General features: G+C 49.3%; 2 protein-coding genes across 5 annotated transcripts in view; both read right to left on the bottom strand.

Annotated features, from left to right (window-relative positions):
• The window catches only part of INTS1 (integrator complex subunit 1), a 46,572-nt gene extending 41,656 nt beyond the window's left edge, over positions 1–4,916 (bottom strand). The window contains exons 1-3 of the mRNA XM_032230987.1: positions 4,714–4,916; positions 2,910–3,194; positions 1,478–1,674 (exon numbers count right to left, since the gene is read on the bottom strand). Of these exons, the coding sequence (XP_032086878.1) occupies positions 1,478–1,674; positions 2,910–3,194; positions 4,714–4,771 (540 nt within the window). The 5' untranslated portion in view covers positions 4,772–4,916. The remainder of the gene's footprint in view (positions 1–1,477; positions 1,675–2,909; positions 3,195–4,713) is intronic.
• Positions 4,917–8,483: 3,567 nt separating this feature from the next.
• LOC116517375 (lysosomal alpha-glucosidase-like) overlaps positions 8,484–15,782 on the bottom strand; it is a 34,938-nt gene continuing 27,639 nt past the window's right edge. For all 4 annotated transcript variants that reach the window (XM_032230279.1, XM_032230281.1, XM_032230280.1 and 1 more), the window contains exons 14-20: positions 15,512–15,663; positions 14,880–15,028; positions 13,849–13,990; positions 13,609–13,707; positions 11,136–11,300; positions 10,732–10,878; positions 8,484–9,009 (exon numbers count right to left, since the gene is read on the bottom strand). In XM_032230279.1, the coding sequence (XP_032086170.1) occupies positions 8,947–9,009; positions 10,732–10,878; positions 11,136–11,300; positions 13,609–13,707; positions 13,849–13,990; positions 14,880–15,028; positions 15,512–15,663 (917 nt within the window). In that variant the 3' untranslated portion in view covers positions 8,484–8,946. The remainder of the gene's footprint in view (positions 9,010–10,731; positions 10,879–11,135; positions 11,301–13,608; positions 13,708–13,848; positions 13,991–14,879; positions 15,029–15,511; positions 15,664–15,782) is intronic.

Consider the following 15,782-nt stretch of genomic DNA (forward strand, 5'->3'; position numbering starts at 1 on the left):
CCTCCGGGTTCCGTCTACTAGCCAATGCCATCTGGCTACTACCCGGGGGAGGGCCTTCTCTGTGGCAGCTCCGGCCCTTTGGAACGAACTCCCCGCGGAGATTCGGACCCTCACCTCTCTCCAGGCCTTCCGAAAAGCCGTCAAAACCTGGCTGTGCCGGCAGGCCTGGGGTTGATGAGTTCCCCTCCCCTCTCGACTGGTATGGCTGTGTGATTTTCGTGTATTTTAATTATGTGTACTGTTGTTTATGTTCCCTTTCCCCTCTGAGTTGTTCGCCGCCCTGAGTCCCTCCTGGAGAAGGGCGGCATACAAATAAACCAAATACAATACAATACAATACAGTCGGAAGGGCAGTCCTGCTGGAGAAACTTTCCAATGGGCCTGGACGGTTTAAGCAGAGTGGGACCATGCTTGAACAGGTCTGGGTAGGTTATATTTCCCCCCCCCTTTTTTTTAAAGAATCTGCATGGGGCTCAGGGATAAGAAACCTCGTGCAAGGTGGGGCTGCCAAAGAGAAGGGGGGGTGGCGTCAACCTATTCTCCAAAGCACCAGAGGGCAGGAGAAAGAAGCAATGGATGGAAATTAACCAAAGGAGAGAAGCAACTTAGGACTAAGGAGAAACTTCCTGACAGTGAGAACAATGAATCAGTAGAACAACTTGCTTCCAGAAGTTGTGAATGCCCCAACACTGGAAGCCTTTAAGAAGATGTTGGAAAGCCATTTGTCTGAAGTGGTGTAGTGTTTCCTGCCTAAGCAGGGGGTTCTTCCAACTCTGTTATTCTATATTCTATTATTCTATATTCTATATAAAACATATCAATATCGGTTGCAGGAATTGGGTATGGCTAGTCTAGTGAAGAGAAGGACTAGAGGAGACATGATAGCAGTCTTCTAATATCTCAGGGGTTGCCACAAAGAAGAGGGAGTCAAGCTATTACCAAAGCACTTCAGGGTAGGACAAGAAGCAATGGGTGGAAACTAATCAAGGAGAGAAGCAACTTAGAACCGAGGAGGAATTTCCTGACAGTTAGAACAATTAATCAGTGGAACAGAAGTTGCCTCCAGAAGTTGTGAATGCCCCAACACTGGAAGACTTTAAGAAGAGGTTGGGGAAAGTTAAATAGCAGTTGTTAACAACGGGAACTAAAAGTGAACATGGGTATTGTAATAGATCCCTGAACTTTGTAACAAGAAGATGCTGCTTAGAGACTAAACAATGAGGAAGGAAAAAAAAAAGTTGGGCTGTGAATGACTGTCACGGGGGGGGGGGGGGGGGGGTGTTGTATGTTTAAAATTGTATTTGTATTTGTATGTCTTATTCTTTAAAAAAAATGTATAACCAATAAAGACTATTTTTTTAAAAAAAGAAGAGGTTGGTTTAGGGCTTCCTGCCTAGGCAGGGGGCTGGACTAGAAGACCTCCAAGGTCCCTTCCAACGGGGTTTATTCTGTCATTCTGGTTCTGCCTGCCCCTCACCTCAATCACTCCTTCTGTGGCGAAGATATTTGGCTTGATTTTCGCCAGGTACATCAAGGTCAGATAGAGGGTGATGTCGGGCTTGGCCCGATTCATTTTCAGCTGCTTCACGGCTCCGCACAACACCCCTTCGATGCGGTCATCGTTGCCTTCCACTTCCGCAGCCTCGATCTCATCCAGCAGAGCGTTGGGGGCCACTGTTAGGAAACGGAAATCACAACTGCTCTTTGGCAGCCCAAACTCCCCCCCCCCCTAAACACCCACGACAGCACAGTTGGGTATTTTAAACCACTACAAGAACAACGTTTATTTTTTTCTGTTTTAAATGTGTTTTTATTTTCCATTTCATTTTCGTACAGTCACATATATACTGTGCATAACCGGGGCCATATAACATTAAACAATAAACACAGCCATTCCTCTTGTCAACTATACCCCCCCAAAATAGAAACTCAATGTACCTCTTCGACCCTCCATACACCTCTTTCTTTCGCCCCACTCCAACTTTCCATCTTCCCTCCATCATTCCCCTCTACCCTACTTCCCCTCCCCCTCTACCACTCCTCTCTCCCAGTACACTCCCTCCCTTCCTTCTCACCCTCCCTCCCATCCTCTCTCCCACCCTCTCTACCCCTCTTTCTTCTATCCCTCTACTCCTCCCTTCGGTGTAGTTCTACAATCTATTAATATATTCAGCTTGTCCTATTTTTACACTGGAATTAAAGAGCAACAGTATACAAGTGCTGTCACGTTACTTTAAAATCTAGCAGAACAACGTTTATTGAGTTCCAGACAGAAGGTCCAATATCTTCTTTTTTAAAAAATTCCATTCAGCCAACAGCCAAAGAGCCGAGGTGGCGCAGTGGTTAAATGCAGCACTGCAGGCTACTTCAGCTGACTGCAGTTCTGCAGTTCGGCGGTTCAAATCTCACCGGCTCAGGGTTGACTCAGCCTTCCATCCTTCCAAGGTGGGTGAAATGTGGACCCGGATTATTGTTGGGGGCAATATGCTGACTCTGTAAACCGCTTGGAGAGGGCTGAAAGCCCTATGAAGAGGTATGTAAGTCTAACTGCTATTGCTATTGCTACTATCTCAAAAGTATCAGAAAACCATTCAATGCATCATCATCATATTATTTTAAAGACCTAATCCCTTGAGGGGTGGAGTCTGGGCAACTGAATGGAGCTAGCAGTGTGTTTACTGGCCGGATGTCTTTCCTGTCGCCAATGAGAAGTTTTGTTCAGCAGAGATATTTTTCATTGTGCCCCGAGAGAGAAATATCTGCTTCTACCTGGGATCGAACTCACAGCCTCCTGATTATGAGGAGAAAAATCATTCAATACCTACCTGGCAAAAGACATCGATAAATACCCTCCCCCCAATTTGGGAAGGGGAAAATGCTGCCCCCACCCCACTTATAGACTTGTTTACCTTCAATAGGAATGACCGACGGTTCTTTGATGGAAGGCGAAATGGCTCGCTTCTCAGCTACGGCGGCCTCGGCCAATCGTCCCAGAGCGCTGAGAGGGGGCGTGGAGGAAAGTTTGGGGCGTTTGGCCAGCCCGGAGGTGCTGGACAAGGCGGACGCCGTCGGCTCGCGCTTCCGCTCGGAGGGCAAGCCGGAGGATGTGGGCTTGAGCAAGGTGGCGGCCGCCTTGGACTCTCCCACTTGGCCTTTGGAGCCCAAAGCGATGAAGTCTCCCGGAGGAGGGTGGCCTAAGAGGGAGACATGGAAGGACGAGGAGGAGGTGAACAAGGAGAACAAGCAGGAGGAGAAGGAGAAGAAGAGAAAGGAGAACAAGGAGGAGGAAGGAGAAGAACAAGGAGAACAAGGAGGAAGGAGAAGAACAAGGAGGAGGAGAAGGAAAAGGAAGAAGGAAGAGAAAGAAGGAGAACAAGGAGGAAGGAGAAGAACAAGGAGGAGGAGGAGAGGAAGAAGGAAGAGAAAAGAGAATGAGGAGGAGGAAGGAGAAGAACAAGGAGGAGGAGGAGAAGAAAAGGAGAGGAGGAGGAAGGAGACGAACAAGGAGGAGAAGGAGAAGAAAAGGAGAGGAGGAGGAAGAACAAGGAGGAGGAGGAGGAGAAGAAAAGGAGAGGAGGAGGAAGAACAAGGAGGAGGAGGAGGAGAAGAAAAGGAGAGGAGGAGGAAGGAGAAGAACAAGGAGGAGAAGGAGAAGAAAAGGAGAGGAGGAGGAAGAACAAGGAGGAGGAGGAGGAGAAGAAAAGGAGAGGAGGAGGAAGGAGAAGAACAAGGAGGAGAAGGAGAAGAAAAGGAGAGGAGGAGGAGGAGGAGGAAAGAGAAGAACAAGGAGATGAGGAGGAGAAGGAAGAGGAGGAAGGAGAACAAGGAGGAGGAGGAGAAGAGGAGGAGAACAAGGAAAAGGAGAAGAAAGAGGAGGATGAGGAAGAGGAAGGAACAAGAAGAACAAGGAGGAGGAGGAGGAGAAAGAGGAAGAGGAAGGAAGGAGAAGAACAAGGAGGAGGAGGAGGAGGAAGAAGAAGGAAGAGGAAAGAGAACAAGGAGGAGGAGAAGGGGAAGAAAAGGAGAGGAGGAAGAGGAGGAGGGAGAAGAAGGGATTGGAAGAAGGAGAACAAGGAGAAGGAGAAGAAAGAGGACGAGGAGGAGGAGAGGAGGAGATCATCAGATGGGGAGCCCCATGACGCCTCCTTCTGAAAGACCCAGAGAAATCTTCATTGGCCGTCATGGAAGGGACTTGGGGGACCAAAGACGAGGCTTTGCCGGTGGGGCTGAGGACCCCCAGGGGGATTCAGAGCCCCTCAAGTGGCTGGTTTGATTGTTGTCACTCAGGGAGTGCTGGTTGGGGGGGGGGGGTTGTATACAGGGGTCTTATTTCTGTAGGCTGCCTGAAGTCACTTGGGGGGGGGGGGGAGTAGACAAAACACCAGCCCTGCGAGGTAGACCAGCCCAAGAATCCAACACTAATGTAGGATGGGCTTTCTCTTTTTATTGAAAGGGATGTTTTATGCTTTATTCTCTGAGGGGGAGGGGGTCTTGGAGGCGACCACCACCCCTCCCCCTCTTTGGAGACCCCCCATTTTTGCCCTTCCACACGTGCCCCCCCCGACACGTGTCTTCTGGGGGAAACCCCCCCCAAACCCTCCTTTCCAGGCCCTTCCTCGCGAGGAGACCCCTGCCCCCACGCCCCCCCCACACACACACACAGGCGGGGAGAGTCGTTGGGGGACCCCTCCCCACTTTCGCCAGCCCCCTTACCGGAGGGCTTGGCGGAGGCGCTGGGGCGGCGCGCGGCCGCGGGCTTCGGCCGGTTCATCCTACGGCGGGGGAGAGGGGCCAGTCCTCCCGCGCCCTCCCCCCAAAAAAGAGGGGGGTTTGAGGAGGGGGCCCCTGGAAGGGAGGGGGAGCGAGCGCGGGGCTGCCGCTTCCTCCGCTTCCGGCAGCGGAGATAGGAAGGAAACCGGAAGCCCAGCTCGTTGGCCCGGAAGCGGCCCCTCTAGGAAGGAGGGTGTTTTGTCGGCTGCCACCGGCGGCCAGGAGGAGAAACTGCAGCCTCTTGGCTTTTAAACGGAGCCGAGTCGGACAAAGAATCTGGCGGCGGGAAAGGGGGGGGGGGGAGCACAGCGACCCCACCCGGCCGTAAGGGATAACCGCATCTCTAACGATTTGAATAGCACTTAGATTTATATATCGCTTCATAGTGCTTTTGCAGACCTCTTCAAGCTGTTTACAGAGTTGGCCACCATCAGTCTGGGTCCTCATTTGACTGACCATGGAAGGATGGAAGGCTGTGTCAACCTTGAGCCGGTCAGGATCGAAATCCTGGCATTGTGCTCCCATGGGAAGGAAGGAAGGAAGGAAGGAAGGAAGGAAGGAAGGAAGGAAGGAAGGAAGGAAGGAATGATTCTAGCTTTATGGAAGGAAGGAAGGAATCTAGCTTTATGGAGGGAAGGAAGGAAGGAATGGAAGAAAGAATCTAGTTTTAAGGAAGGAAGGATGGAAGGAAGAATCTAGTTTTATGGAAGGAAGGAAGGAAGGAAGGCAGGAATGGAAGAAAGAAAGAATCTAGTTTTAAGGAAGGAAGGAAGGGAGGGAGGGAGGGAGGGAGGGAGGGAGGAAGAATCTAGTTTTATGGAAGGAAGGAAGGAAGGAAGGAAGGAAGGAAGGAAGGAAGGAAGGAAGGAAAGATTCTAGCTTTATGGAGGGAAGGAAGGAAGGAATGGAAGAAAGAATCTAATTTTAAGGAAGGAAGGAAGGAAGGAAGGAAGGAAGGAAGGAAGGAAGGAAGGAAGGAAGGAAGGAAGGAAGGAAGGACGGACGGACTTATACAGGTAGTCCTTGAATTACAACAATTGAGCCCAAAAAAATTTAAGTGAGAAATTTGTTAAGGATCGAACTCCAAACAGTAGGCAGAATTGCCCTGTAATTCTGCAGTCTAACCCCTGCGCCACCATAGCTGTTAAAAATCCTGGATGTTTCTTTTGCAAACGTCAAAATGCACATTCAGTTAACGGAGGGTGCTTCGGAGTCACGGGTTTAGAGGAAACGCAGCACTGGGAACCCTCTGCGCCTGGAAAGGCGCCCATCTTCGCCTGTCACGACTAAGAAGATTCGTTTTGGTGTGTGGGAAGGTGAAACAGACAGACCACAGACCAAGAACATATCACATTGTATTTTATTTCTTTCTTGGTACAGAAACTGATGGGGGGAAAGAATCAAGCAGAGTTTAAAAATATATATATATATATTCCAAAAATAATAACAATAATTAAGCAACCACCCCTCAAAGGGATAAAGCTCACTTTTCTTTTTCCATAGTCTTCCCAACACACCACAAAATTGCACAGCAGAGGTTGATGTACAGCAGTTTCAGTGAAACCACACAACTTTGAAACATGGGGACTTCCAACTCCCAGAATTCCCCAGACAGATAAGCTGGGGAATTCTAGGAGTTGGAAGTCCACACGTCTTCAAGTTGTCCCATTTCCTCAACACTGCTATACGTTATATTTGTTGATATTTTTCTGCCTACCCTTGCCATTCTGGTAAAAAAAAATCCAGGGGGAGAGTCAACAGGACAGCTAAATGAGAAACTGCCCTGGATACGTTGATGGCGATGGTCCCTAAACCCTTTGCTCATACCAAGGTTGACTTGGCAGGAAGTGGGGACCTCAAAAGCAGGCTTAGCTAGCCCTATCGTGGTTTTGCTGGCAGTAGCACTACCCACAGCTGCTGCGGCTCTTGAGCAGGGCTGGGGATTTAGGACAGGGTGGGCAAGGAGGGTACTAAGGGGGAAAACAAAATCCCCCAAACTCCAGCAGTTGGGGGGGAAAAAAACGCGGGTGGGAAAACAGTGCAAATTGGATTTTCTGAAGTAGAAACCTATGCATTTTAGCACAGTATATAGACATTCATTCTGAAGGTGAGTACAGGGCAATAGCAATAGCAGTTAGACTTATATACCGCTTCATAGGGCTTTCAGCCCTCTCTAAGCGGTTTACAGAGTCGGCATATCACCCCCACAGTCTGGGTCCTCATTTCACCCACCTCGGAAGGATGGAAGGCTGAGTCAACCTTGAGCCGGTGAGATTTGAACCGCCGAACTGCAGATAGCAGTCAGCTGAAGTAGCCTGCAGTACTGCACCCTAACCACTGCGCCACCTCAGCAAGGCGAAGTGCCCTCCCTATTTCGGGAGTGGGTGGGTGGGACTGCTGAGAAACACACCCCCTAGTTCTCACACTAGCGTGCAAAAGAGTTAAACCTGCCCCATTGGCAGTGGTTCAGCAGCAAACCCTTCCGAATCTCAAAATTTTAAAAGCCAAACATTGTTACCGTGCAAGAGATTACCCTTGGTAAAATTGCAAACTTGGTGAAATAAACATTATCGGTTAAATTAAGCTTCCATAACTTGGCCATCCGAGGATAGAGTGAATCAAGGTTGGCTAATAATAATAAGAGGGGGTGGGGAAGGAGGAAACAAATGGAATTCGTATAAAAGTATACCTTTAAAAGAAAAACCAGCAATATGGAAAATATATTTTTTTCCTTTGGGGATACAATTTTTAATGCCACTGATATTAAACGGGGTTTGCTAAAAGGCGGAAATCCACGACGTAAAATAGAGAATGGAAGGGAGAGAGAGAGAGAGAGAAAGGAGGCAGAAGAGAGGGAAGTAGAAGGGAGGGAAAGAGTAAGAGAGAGGGAAGGTATGGAAAGGGAGGAGAGGAGAGGGAGAGAGCAAGGGAAAGTAGAGAAGAGAGAGAGGGCGGAGGGAAGAAAGGAGGGAGGAGAAGAGAGGGAGAGGAGAAGAGTTGAAGATGAAATAGAACTATAATATGGTGTATGGAAAGCAGAAGGGGAAATAAAAATTGAAGAGGCTTAATGGCAAGAGGAATTGATGTATTATTGAATATTCAAAAAATGTTTGTTAAGATGTGATGGTATACTTTGGATTATATTACATGTATGTTAAAAAAAAACCTTTTGGGAATAATAATCATAATAATAAGGGCTGGGCATTTTGGGCACTGTTCTCGGTGCTTCAGAAGCATTTATTTACCAGTTCAGGAAATGAACCAGATTTGTTACAGGGTGAAATATCACCCTTCAACCATGGCAGGTTTTACCAACAATGGTAGTAGCAAAAATACTTTTGATACTGAGGTAGGAATTCAGGGCGTTTCTGGCTTTGAGATGGAGGCTGAGACTTATGCATACACATTTCTGGACTTTCTCTCAATAAAGCAACCATGGTTCAACCCATGGGAAGAGAGCGGGGTCTCTGCACAAGGAACGGAGGCCGTACAGCTTCAGTTTTCCTCTCAAAGGTTCTATATTTTCTGCAAAAGTCTGCGTGATCATAAATTCAACCGTCCCCTTTAGGTCCCAAAGGGGCTTTTTTCCCCGCCAGGAAGCAACCAGACGTTCTGTTTTTTTCCTCTGAAGACGTTTCGCTTCTCATCCAAGAAGCTTCTTCGGATTCTGACTGGATGGTGGAGAGGCAGACCCAGTCAAGAGTTGGAGAAGCTTCTTGGATGAGAAGCGAAACTTCTTCAAAGAAAAAAAGAAAAAAAACCCCAGGAAGTCCAGCTGCCTCCTGAAAAAGAAAGTTCCTGACCCATCAGGAACTCGATCCCAGTGACTTTGACTCAAAGTTCTCCTTTCCCCAGGAAAAAGGAGCAAAGAAAGCGCCACCCGCGGAGTGGAAGAGACGTTTGGCGACATGCGGAGCGAAACACGGAAGACGACGAGAGGGCTGTGCCGGAAAGCGCGAGAGCAGAAGCGGCAGAAAGAGACGGTCCCTTCCGAGAAGCAGGAGGAGGAGGAGGCCGTTTCCGAGAAGATGCCCAGAGGCCACGGCACGGCCCGGGAGGGGCAGCCACAGAGGCACGTGAGGATCCCACGCCGAGGTTCCCCGCAGGCAGCGGCTCCGTCTCCTCGTCTGCGTTGGGTTCGTCATGCAAGAGGGGGCAGAGGAGGTTCCCCCGGTCTCACATCCACCGAATGGAGAAACCCTGGCTGAGGGGAAGCTGCAGGTTGGGCACCTGGAGGACCTTTGGGGATGAAGGCAAAAGATTGCCAAGTGAGTGGATGGCACCATTGCTTTAACAGAGTTGTTCTCATTCCTGGCGTTTTCACACTCTGCTTTTCTACTAGGAGAAACGTACGCACCAGTGGTGGGTTGCAGGCGGTACACCCCGGTACCGGTGCCTGCCGGGAGCACCGACTACCGTTCTGGTATGCTGCTCCGTAGGGCCCGACCCGCCCGCCCTCCTGACCTATATTTGAGCTCTTCGGCGCTTCCGCACATGTGCACATATACGGCGCCTGCGCGATGCTCTGCTGAGCAACTGAAGCATCACGGGGGCGTCACATTAGGATTTATTTCATTTATATGCCGCCCTTTTCCCCGAAGGGGACTCAGGGCGGCTCACAATTCGGTTAGGGAAGGGGGTACAAATAAGGAATAAGAAAGACGAACAAAACAATACCACAATTTAAAAGCACACAACAACCATACCATTCGAGGAGGGGGGCAAAAGCTCTTTAGCCCCAGGCCTGTCGGAACAGCCAGGTTTTAAGGGCTTTGCGGAAGGCCTGGAGGGTGGTGAGGGTTCGAATCTCCATGGGGAGAGCTCGTTCCAGAGGGTCGGAGCAGCCACAGAGAAGGCTCTCCTCCTTCGTAAGGAAGCATGCATGTGTGCTGCACGCATTCATGTGGTGGACGCTGGGCCCCGTTGACCACGCTGGTTGCAACGGGATCCAGAACCACCCATTGGTACGTACCCCATGTCTAACCCTTGTCGGAAAGCATAAATGTCCTTCAAAAATGCATCAGGTAAGAAACTGGGAAAAGCAAGAAGCAAAAGGATTAAAAATAACAAATCTAACAATAGTCGGAGAATATTTAAACGGAGTATCTGAAGAATTGCACAAGACCCTCACTTAACACAACCACGGAGACGTCTTCGGACAGCGCTGGCTCTTCGGGTTTGAAACGGAGATGAGCACCGCCCCCTAGAGTCCGGAACGACTAGCACACAGATGTGCAAGGGGAACCTTTACCTTTACCTTAAACCAACTTGGGTCAATCTGCACGTTGCGAGAACCAAATAAGACGGATCCTTTCTCCCTGCTGGCTGAGCGATTCTGGAGTCGAAGCCCACGAGTCCTAAAGTCGCCATGTTTGGAGACCCCTGGTCTGAATAAGCAATTACGCAGCCGCGCGAGCGATTGTGGGTGCACCCAGGTACACCCACGTCACACCTATCCTCCGCGAGCTGCACTGGCTACCTATTAGTCTCCGAATCCGCTTCAAGGTGCTGGTCGCTACCTATAAAGCCCTACATGGCATCGGACCTGGGTACCTGAGAGACCGCCTCCTGCCGATTACCTCCCATAGACCGATTAGATCTCACAGGTTAGGTCTCCTCCGGATCCCATCTGCCAGCCAATGTCGGCTGGCGACCCTCCGGGGGAGAGCCTTCTCTGTTGCAGCTCCAGCCCTCTGGAATGATCTCCCTGTCGAGATCCTGACCATTACTACCCTCCCGGCCTTCCGCAAAGCCACCAAGACCCGGCTGCTCCAGCAGGCCGGGGGGCTTGTGAAACATCCAACCCCACGGAAATTGTGAATGTTGTGGTTTTTGTTTTTAAAGTGTTGTCTTTGTCTAGTTTTCCCCTTCCCTTGTCTATTGTGAGCGGCCCGGAGTCCTTCGGGAGTGGGCGGCATACAAGACAAATAAATACAATACGAAGACAAATTAGTTAGTTACCTGATTGGTCAAATAAGTGAAGGGCCAGTTTTTGCCACCGACGGTGACTGTTTTCGGCTCTTCACGGACTCCGTAGACACTGAGTTTATCCACTGTGATGGAGGTGGCTTCGGTATTGGAGTGCAGGACAGTGGAGACGAAGGTGTTCTAAAAGGAGGAGAAGAAGCAGAAAGAGGAGGAGGAGAGCTCATATTTCCTAAATAGAGATAATAAATGGCTGCTACACCGACCTTCCATCACTGCTAACTGCGGTTATATAGACAAGTGGACCAGTTTCCACCCCCCAAAAATATTTTTTGTCCAAAAAAAAAGGGGGGGGGAAGGTTTAGATCAGGGGGGTCTAAAGAGAACCGAGCAAAAGAAGCTCCTTCCTTCCTCACGGCTCCCAGGTGGGACCTTCTTACCTGCGTGACGTTGAAGACCAGGTAAGAATAGTCGCCTTTTTCAAAGGTGTCCAGGCTGTCGCCGTCGTCCCAAAACAGATCTCCCCAGGCGTTGGAGGTCTGCGATAAGGCTGCGATCAGGGTCAGAGGGTTCCGGCGGGTCAACCAAGTGCTGCCTCCGGGTTTCTGAAAGACGCCAGCCGAGGGAGGGGAGGAGAGGGGAGGGTGTCACTTGGGACAGTCCTGAGTGAAAGATTTTCATCGCGGCAACCGTGTCTTTCCCTTCCGCTTATAGCCCAGAGGCTGCATTTAGCTGCTAGACCCTGTGTGACATGATGATCAGGGGTGAAATCAGCCGAACCGGGAGGGACGATTGTCCCTGGGTCTGCGAACTGGTAGTAAAAAAATGTTTCCGAGGATCTGCGCGATCGTGGGAACCCTTTTTACATAGGATTTTTTTTATATTTTCCATTTTCATAGCATATAATCACATGTATACTATGACATAGTCAATATCAAGTTGTATTATTAAGTAATTACATCAATTCATCTTACCATCAACTACCAAAGGGGGAAAAAACACCAGTTATTGGCTCTTCTGCTCTTCATACACCATATTTATACCTTATCCGACACTTTCTTCCCCTTCTCTCCCCCCCCTTTCTACATTCTGTCTTCCCTCCATCATTTTCTACTCTACTTCCCCTTCCTTTCTCCTTCTCCTCTCTCCCCTTACCACTCCTCCTTATGCACCTCATCTTCCCCCTTCACCCTCTCTCCTGTCCCTCTCTTCCTATCTTTCTTCTCTCCTCTGCTTCCCACTCTTCTACATCCTGCCTTCCCTCCATCATTTTCTACTCTACTTCCCCTTCCTTTCTCCTTCTCCTCTCTCCCCTTACCACTCCTCCTTATGCACCTCATCTTCCACCTTCCCCCTCTCTCCTGTCCCTCTCTTCCTATCTTTCTTCTCTCCTCTGCTTCCCACTCTTCTACATCCTGTCTTCCCTCCATCATTTTCTACTCTACTTCCCCTTCCTTTCTCCTTCTCGTCTCTCCTCTTACCACTCCTCCTTATACACCTCATCTTCCCCCTTCCCCCTCTCTCCTATCCCTCTCTTCCTATCTTTCTTCTCTCCTCTGCTTCCCACTCTTCCTCTAATTCACTTGGTGTGTTTCAGCTTCTGAGCAAACTCCCTTTTGTGTTGATGGTATTTATAATTCCATTTCAATATACATAAAAAAGAAAAAATAGCAGTATACATGTACAATCATAATACCTTAAAATCCAACACCCCTCCTCCAACTTAGTAAACTCCGCTCCCTCCCCCCCAACCCCCCACCTTTTTAAAGCATTTTTTTCCAGCCGTTTCAGGCAAATAGGCAGGAAAAAAATGCTTTAAAAAGTGTGTGGGGGGGGGGGAAGAGCTTCTGAGCCATGTGATCGTCAGAAGCTTCCCCCACATACACACTTTTTAAAGCAGTTTTGTTCTGCCTATTAGGAAAAAAATGCTTTCGAAAGTGAAAAAAAGCTGGCCACGCCCACCCAGTCACATGACACACCACCACCAAGCCACGCCCACAGAAACGATGGGCAAAAAAAAAATCAAATTTCACCACTGATGATGATGATGATGACCCAAAGTCTTGTAAAGTCAAGACTGAGGAAGGAGAAGCTCCCTGCTCATCTCAGTCATAGCTTCCCGTTTTGTTTTCCAGGTCTGTTATTTTAACTTTCTAAGTTATTTGTCCTCACTGTTGGGAAGGTTCTCCTTAAATTGAGAAAAGAAGCCAACTGGAATTCAGGAGGCCATTCGTAACAGGGAGGGCAATTAATCAGTGGAACAGGAGTTGCCTCCAGAAACTGTGGTTGTTTCATCACCGGAGGATTTCAAGAAGAGACTGCACAGCCGCCGATCCGAAATGGTATAGGGCAGAGGTGGGTTCCTACTGGTTCGCACCTGTTCGGTAGAACCGGTTCATCAAATCTACCGAACCGGTTAGAAGAGGTTCCACCAGTGGACCCAGAAAGCAGGCCACCACCTACAGAAGAGGTTCCAAATTTTTTTTGAAAGCCACCACTGGTATAGGGTCTCCTGCTTGAGCAAGGGGCTGGACTAGAACACCTCCAAGGTCCCTTCCAGCTCGAATTCTGATTCTGAAGTTAGAAGGTTGGGGAATTCTGGGAAATGAAGTCCACCCTCTTAATGTGGCCAAGGTTGAGAAAAACACCATTCTAAGCTGTTGTGGGAAATATCTCTGGGCTGAAAAGTCATCGTTATTGACATAACAAATGGCGCTGAAACCTGAGGTAAGACAGAAAGGAGAGATCTTAAGATTCTCTTTTGGGTCCAAGCTACGGGATCCTACGGAGGGAGATGGGATCAGGTTGCTCGCGTATAACCTTGCCTAGAGAACTCTGGGCTCTCAGAGGTTTATCCAAAATCAGCGGGGGGGGGGCAGCGAAAGGATGAGTTAGGGCATCTTCTGGTCTCACCTGAGTTGGCAGGATGGTCCCCTCTCGCACATGGACGTTGATGTGATCCAGAGGGGCCGCCATCTTCAAGCTCTCCCCGCTGCTGTTCACCGAAGAACCCTGAAGAGGGCGAGGAGAAGACCCCAGGTGGGTGAAAAGCTTTTGGAGGGCGAAGGTCCCCCCGGGGTTTTCAGAAATGGGGCTCTCCTGGACTCCGGAGAGGTGGGACCATGACAGGAGCTCAAGGGCCCCGGCTCTTACCGTGTAGTAGTCGTACCAAACACCTTTGGGGAAGTAACCGATCACTGAATCTGCGCCGGGTTCCAGAACGGGCGTCACCAGCAGGACTCGGCCCCAAAGGAACTGCTTCTCCACCGCGTAGGTGGCCTCATCCTTTGGGAACCTACCAGAAGGGATAATCGCCATTGCAATTACCATCTGTGTCCCGTTAAGAAGACCCACAACCACCCAGGGATCCTTGAAGGGACCTTCCCTTCGTAAGCCTAGGGTCAAGGTTCCGACTGACGAACCCAACCCTAGTAAGCATCATCAAGACGATCCAATCTCTTCGTGCAAAGCTTTATGAAAATTTTGAATTTTTTTAAAAATTCCATATCAATATACTTAACATATCTTAGTTTTAAAGAAAAAATAAGAGAAGACAGTATACATGTGCAATCATATTACTTTAAAATCTAACACCCCTCGTCAAGCCTAATATGCATCCTCCCTCCCCCCCTCCCCCCCCCCCAAGCCTTCCCTCCCCTGACTTCCCAGAACCCATACACGGTATAAATCTTTAACAAAAACAGTCTAAAATATATTGGAAAAAAGAATAGGAAATTGATAACATCTTTACATTGAGCTTAGCTCCTCCTTGCTAGGCTAACTTTAAACAATTTATATCATTCCTGATCTTAATCATAAGCTATCTGGAATTTCTTAGTCCCCAAAGGAAGACCCTCATAAGAAAAAAGGATGACTGGTGTTAAAAAGTATTCTGTATCTTCTTTATCCTTTATCCTTAATGTCAACCTATCTCATTTCGTATTACGTACATGTAAAATGACCCAGACAATACACTGTTTACTAAATACTTATACACGTTAAGAAAAAGGTATAAATAAAAATATTTTAAAAGAAATTAAAAGGATGACCGGGGTTCATTACGAACTGTCTTCTTCCTTAAGGCGCTTCCCAAACTGCCTCTGAAGTCCCCTTTTTGAAACGTTTCGCACTGTTGTCTTGCAACTCATCCGAGAATCCTCCCCCGAACGTAGCCAAGGACTTACTCAAAAAACAAGGGCCGGGCGACCGTGTCCCCTTGCAGGTGAGCCCGATGGAAGAGAGAGTAGAGCAAGGGCAGCAGGGTGTAACGGAGTTCTAGCGCTGCCTTCATGGCCGTCCGGGCTGCTGGGCTAAAGGCCGTGGGGTCTTGAGCCTGTTGAGAGGGGAAGGGGGAGCGTGAGGGAGGGTCGTGAGTGAGGGCTGTGGGGTCAAGTGGAAGAGCCAACAGTGCAGAAGGCATCAGCAAATCGCTTTCCGGTGCTCTCAAAAAAAGGAGGGGTTTTGGGGGGTTCGGAACAGAGGTGGCATTCAGCAGGTTCTGACCAGTTCTGGAGAACCAGCTAGCGGAAATTTTGAGTAGTTCGGAGAACCAGCAAATACCACCACTGGCTGGCCACGCCCCTTCTATTCTCTGCCTCCTGAGTCTCAGCTGATCGGGAGGGAATGGGGATTTTGCAGTAACCTTCCCCTACCACGCCCACTCCCGCCACGCCCATAGAACCGTCAGTAAAAAAAATTTGAACCCCACCACTGGTTTGGGAGAACCCCTAGCTAAGATTCTGGGCAGTTCGGAGAACCCCCAAATCCCAATGAGCCCTCCACCCCCACCCCTACCCCCACCCCCACTGCCCCTCACCTTCTCAAGCTGAGTGTTGTGATTGCGGGAAAAGGGATAGAAAGCTCCCAGCTGCGTCCAGCGAACGCAGAGCTCTTCCGAGGTGGAGCTGGAGAAGCCGCAGATGTCGGCCCCGACCAACGGGACTCCGAAGAGGCTGAAGCTCAGCAGGCCTAAGGGAATCCGGACAGAGGCCAAATGAGGTCAACCTCTGGCCACAAGAGGTCACAGAGATCACTGGAGTGCTTGGGGAGGTCTGACCTTCATCCAGGATGAGATCTCCTAACTATGG

This window comes from Thamnophis elegans, chromosome 14 (genome assembly GCF_009769535.1).
Source record: "Thamnophis elegans isolate rThaEle1 chromosome 14, rThaEle1.pri, whole genome shotgun sequence".
Classification (NCBI taxonomy): Eukaryota; Metazoa; Chordata; class Lepidosauria; order Squamata; family Colubridae; genus Thamnophis; species Thamnophis elegans.